Source organism: Cherax quadricarinatus, unplaced genomic scaffold (assembly GCF_038502225.1).
Source record: "Cherax quadricarinatus isolate ZL_2023a unplaced genomic scaffold, ASM3850222v1 Contig2760, whole genome shotgun sequence".
Lineage (NCBI taxonomy): Eukaryota > Metazoa > Arthropoda > Malacostraca > Decapoda > Parastacidae > Cherax > Cherax quadricarinatus.
Genome location: NW_027197786.1, coordinates 50,200 through 54,933, shown reverse-complemented (window position 1 = coordinate 54,933; position 4,734 = coordinate 50,200). Strand labels below are relative to the sequence as shown.

General features: G+C 44.0%; 1 protein-coding gene across 3 annotated transcripts; it reads left to right on the top strand.

Moving 5' to 3' along the window:
* The first annotated feature begins 325 nt into the window (after nucleotides 1–325).
* On the top strand, nucleotides 326–4,734 carry LOC128703798 (uncharacterized). 3 transcript variants are annotated; one of them, XM_053798635.2, is made up of 3 exons: nucleotides 326–387; nucleotides 1,961–2,153; nucleotides 4,356–4,734. In XM_053798635.2, the coding sequence occupies exons 1-3, from the start codon at nucleotides 361–363 to the stop codon at nucleotides 4,505–4,507; spliced, it is 372 nt and encodes a 123-aa protein (XP_053654610.2). In that variant the 5' UTR covers nucleotides 326–360; the 3' UTR covers nucleotides 4,508–4,734. The 3 variants fall into 3 exon arrangements, with proteins under 3 accessions (XP_053654610.2, XP_069937545.1, XP_069937546.1); XM_070081444.1 differs by having other exon boundaries at nucleotides 336–408; XM_070081445.1 differs by lacking the exon at nucleotides 326–387 and adding an exon at nucleotides 528–551.

Sequence of the window (4,734 nt, the reverse complement as noted above, 5' to 3'; positions counted from 1 at the left end):
TAGAGAAATGGAATAAGATTAACAAAGAAGTGAGAGGTAAACTCCATATAGCTACAAGGGTAGGACTGAGAAGAACCAGGCCGCCGGATATCAGTTATGTGGGTGGATTTAGCTAAGCGACAGGGGAACCAGCCGAGAATGAACCCCTGCAAATACAAATTGGTGGGTACACATGAGAGTACCCATGCAAGTGTACGTACATATATATATATATATTTATACATTACCCTTTCATAATGTCGCAACTTAACCTTCGCAGCCTGGTGAGCGGTCTAAAGATCGTATATAATAACTACTGCGCTTGTGCTAGACACTTGCCCCCACTCCTGTGTGAAGCGTGCTGCTGTACACTCTTGGTGAATGTTGCTGCTTGAGTTGTGTTCGAGTGTCAGTGGGGCTCCTAGTGCTGTTCGTGTCGTATTAGTGTTTTAGAGATGGTGATGGTGCCAGTGTTGTTGCTAGTATTGTCAGTGTTTGTTGATGATAATACTGTAGATGACGCTGGTGGTGCTAGGTGAATGGTGTTAGTATTAATGGTGACAATGGTGGTGGTTAGTATTAATGGTGACAGTGATGGTGATGTTAGTATTAATATCAGGTGTTAGTGCTAGTGTTGACACTAGCAGTGATGGTAATAGTTTTGGTCACAGTGGTGGTAGTTACATAAGAGCTGGTGATGGCGATAGTTTGCTATTATAAATGGTAGACAATACTGACAAATTGATGGGCAAGACACACGTGCAACTCTTAAGTGTCTTTATTGTAGAAATTCTTCGCCTGCGTAGCAGGCTTCTTCAGTCGAATATATGTAATTATAACACTGGAGACAGTATTAGTGGAAAAGTAATTCTCAGGTGTTCAGTCCCTCAACCCTTAATAGGTTCTTAACCAAAGACAGTTTAGGTCACAATGGTGGTAGCTACAAATCGTTGGTGGTGATGGCGAGTGATGGTGATAGTTGAGGTAACAGTGGTGGTAGCTACATACAGCTGGTGGTGGTGATGGTGATAATTTAGGTCACAGTGGTGGTAGCTACATATAGTTAGTGATGGTGATAGTTTAGGTCACAGTGGTAGTAGCTTAACATAGCTGGTGAATGTTCTGAGGTGAGAACTGGTGAAAGTGTAAGTGACGTAAGGAGAACCTGTTAACTGGTGGTGGTGGCTACCGCTAGTTTCCTCTACTTTTTATATATAAATTTAAATAATTACACATGTACCCATACTTATGCACCCACTGGGTGGGTGCGTAAGTATGCTACAGTTACATCTATAATATTAATCTACATAACAATATGTAGTAAATAATGGGTTTGAAGTGGATAATAAGACTCGAATGAAACCTGTTACCACTTTCACCTTTCTCTGTCTCACGAACGTGCCCCAAGAGTTGGATTTGTAAATATTTAAATTTTCCAAATCCGGCGAACGCGCACTCTTAGTCGGATCTGCATTCTTAGTCTCCGCGTCTCACGAGGTCTGGATACAAAAGTCAAGTTTATCGCGATTAGTGGACGGAGCATGAAGCTTCCATCACTCCTCGTGCTGAATTATTCACACAGGTTTAGAGCTTACTATTAATATATATTTTAATCAGAGAGAAGTGCTAAACCCGCAAGTGTTAGGTTTCAACCCAAAGGGGAGGATAAATCCAGTTTCCTAGATCAAGAACCCCTCACCCGCACTGAATGAACATAAACATACAATTTCCTGCTCTGAGTGTCAGATTTAAAAAAAAAAATGACCGACGATTTTGCATTCAATCTGTAAGAGATTGAATGATCACAAGCTCTTATATATGGGGCAGCCTAGTTATGCCAAGTATTTCAGGCAGCCTTCAAATTAAACAGTAACATAACTGATAGAATACTTTGATTATATTAATGTGTATTGTTTTATACAATATTTACAACTTCGTTTGGTATGTGTTAATAATCTTGACGAACATGTGATGTTTGCAGATATCAACCATGAAATCTGCAGTGCTGGTGGTGATGTTGGTGGTGTTGCAAGGGTGTAGCAGCCAGGTATTAAATCTGCCTCTCTTCACCGAGGAGGAGAAGAATTTTTACCTAAATCACATATCAGAAGTTGTCGATTGTCTCGTGGATGCCACCAAAACTGACTGCCACGAGGCCACACACAGAATTAGAAGTAGGTTGGTCCGTGCTCCTGTGAACCCGGGTGTAGTGTGTGTTCCTGTGAACCCCGGTGTAGTGTGTGTGTTCCTGTGAACCCGGGTGTAGTGTGTGTGTTCCTGTGAACCCGGGTGTAGTGTGTGTGTTCCTGTGAACCCGGGTGTAGTGTGTGTGTTCCTGTAAACCCGGGTGTAGTGTGTGTGTTCCTGTGAACCCGGGTGTAGTGTGTGTGTTCCTGTGAACCCGGGTGTAGTGTGTGTGTTCCTGTGAACCCGGGTGTAGTGTGTGTGTTCCTGTGAATCCGGGTGTAGTGTGTGTGTTCCTGTGAACCCGGGTGTAGTGTGTGTGTTCCTGTGAACCCGGGTGTAGTGTGTGTGTTCCTGTGAATCCGGGTGTAGTGTGTGTGTTCCTGTGAATCCGGGTGTAGTGTGTGTTCCTGTGAATCCGGGTGTAGTGTGTGTTCCTGTGAACCCGGGTATAGTGTGTGTGTGTTCCTGTGAACCCGGGTGTAGTGTTTGTGTTCCTGTGAACCCGGGTGTAGTGTGTGTGTTCCTGTGAACCCGGGTGTAGTGTGTGTGTTCCTGTGAACCCGGGTGTAGTGTGTGTGTTCCTGTGAACCCGGGTATAGTGTGTGTTCCTGTGAACCCGGGTGTAGTGTGTGTGTTCCTGTGAACCCGGGTGTAGTGTGTGTGTTCCTGTGAACCCGGGTATAGTGTGTGATCCTGTGAACCCGGGTGTAGTGTGTGTGTTCCTGTGAATCCGGGTGTAGTGTGTGTGTTCCTGTGAATCCGGGTGTAGTGTGTGTTCCTGTGAATCCGGGTGTAGTGTGTGTTCCTGTGAACCCGGGTATAGTGTGTGTGTGTTCCTGTGAACCCGGGTGTAGTGTTTGTGTTCCTGTGAACCCGGGTGTAGTGTGTGTGTTCCTGTGAACCCGGGTGTAGTGTGTGTGTTCCTGTGAACCCGGGTGTAGTGTGTGTGTTCCTGTGAACCCGGGTATAGTGTGTGTTCCTGTGAACCCGGGTGTAGTGTGTGTGTTCCTGTGAACCCGGGTGTAGTGTGTGTGTTCCTGTGAACCCGGGTATAGTGTGTGTTCCTGTGAACCCGGGTGTAGTGTTTGTGTTCCTTTGAACCCGGGTGTAGTGTGTGTGTTCCTGTGAACCCGGGTGTAGTGTGTGTGTTCCTGCGAACCCGGGTATGGATGTTCCTGTGAACTTGGGTGGGGAGAGAGAGAAGAAATTCAATAATTTGTGAGGTGATGCTAATAACGTAGGAAGGATTCTGTAAACAGCTGGTAACCATCAGTACTACCTACTGTCGCGTTGGTGATACTTCTATATTATGTTGATAACGGTTGTAAAGGGAGAGGTGTGGTGGAAATGCTTGTAGTGATGGTGCTAGTGATTGTTGCGTTAATTATAATAAGCGTGTAGATAGCGGTGTTTGAGGAAGTTATGATAATAGCAGTAGTGTGGAAGGAAGTTATGATAATAACAGTAGTGTGGAAGGAAGTTATGATAATAGCAGTAGTGTGGAAGGTATGATGATTTGAGTAGTGGTGAAGGAAGGAATGATAGTAATGTTGAAGGGACGTATATAGATAGAAGTGAAGGTATAATGACAGTGGTGTTGACAGGAGGGATAATAATAGCAATAGTGTTGAGGGTATAATGACAACAGTGGTGCTGGGGTGAGGTATATTGAAGGGTATCTCCAACTTCCTGGATCAAAAGCCCTTCACAGGTATGATAATTATTATAATCAAAACAAAGCGCTAAACCCGATGCTGAGGTGGGGTATACTAATCCAACTGGACCTCTTGTGTACACTGTTTCTCATTCCCCTGGCGTTATGACCCTCACGGGTTTAGTGTGTGGTGGTCAAGATGCTGCTGAATTACGCCTGCGCTCTTTTGGCAAAACAGCTGTTGTATGAATGGTGGCGAATGTGTTATCCTTTAAACTGTGATGTCTGCACATTCCTGGAAAAACAGCTGTTGAGTGATGGTGAATGTATTACCTTGGGGGGAGACGCCGGTGTTTAAAAGGAATTCTTATTCAGGTTCACTACACAAATTTAAATTCTTAGAATTCTTTTAGACAGAATATGACAAGTGTAAATTAACCAAGGATAAAGCAATAAAGTCAAGGCATCACTTTGTTGGCGGCCATCAAAGTTAACCTAACCTAATCTAACTTAAAACATAATGTATCTCCCGCAGGTGTGATGCCCGAGTTAGTGAGAAGGAACTTCAAGTGCCAATGTGACGCCCAGAAAGATGTCGACCTCTTCGTAAGCATAATCAGTAAGCCAGAGAACGCCGCGTATAACAGAAAGCTGGCAGCATATATCAACGAACATGTCAATCGTTGAACACCTCGTGTACACACAGAGTGATCACGGTGTACACAGCCTCGTCATCGCCTGTGCATCTCTCCATAGTTCTCTGGTTCATCATATAACTCACTAAAGTCAAACTTTCGGTAACTCATCTTCAGACAGTCTGCAAGTGACAATGTCACAACTCTAATATGATAAATTGTACGAATTATTGTATGAAACGTATTTTTTCCAAGAACCAAATAAAACATTTAAAACAA

What these genes read in the sequence shown, in the direction of transcription:
- LOC128703798 (XM_070081444.1), top strand. Translation starts at nt 361, where the DNA reads ATGTTGCTGCTTGAGTTGTGTTCGAGTGTCAGTGGGGCTCCTAGTGCT. An exon ending in TCAGTGGGGCTCCTAGTGCT is followed by an intron (nt 409 to 1,960) that starts GTTCGTGTCGTA and finishes TGATGTTTGCAG; the next exon opens with ATATCAACCATGAAATCTGC. An exon ending in GGCCACACACAGAATTAGAA is followed by an intron (nt 2,154 to 4,355) that starts GTAGGTTGGTCC and finishes TATCTCCCGCAG; the next exon opens with GTGTGATGCCCGAGTTAGTG.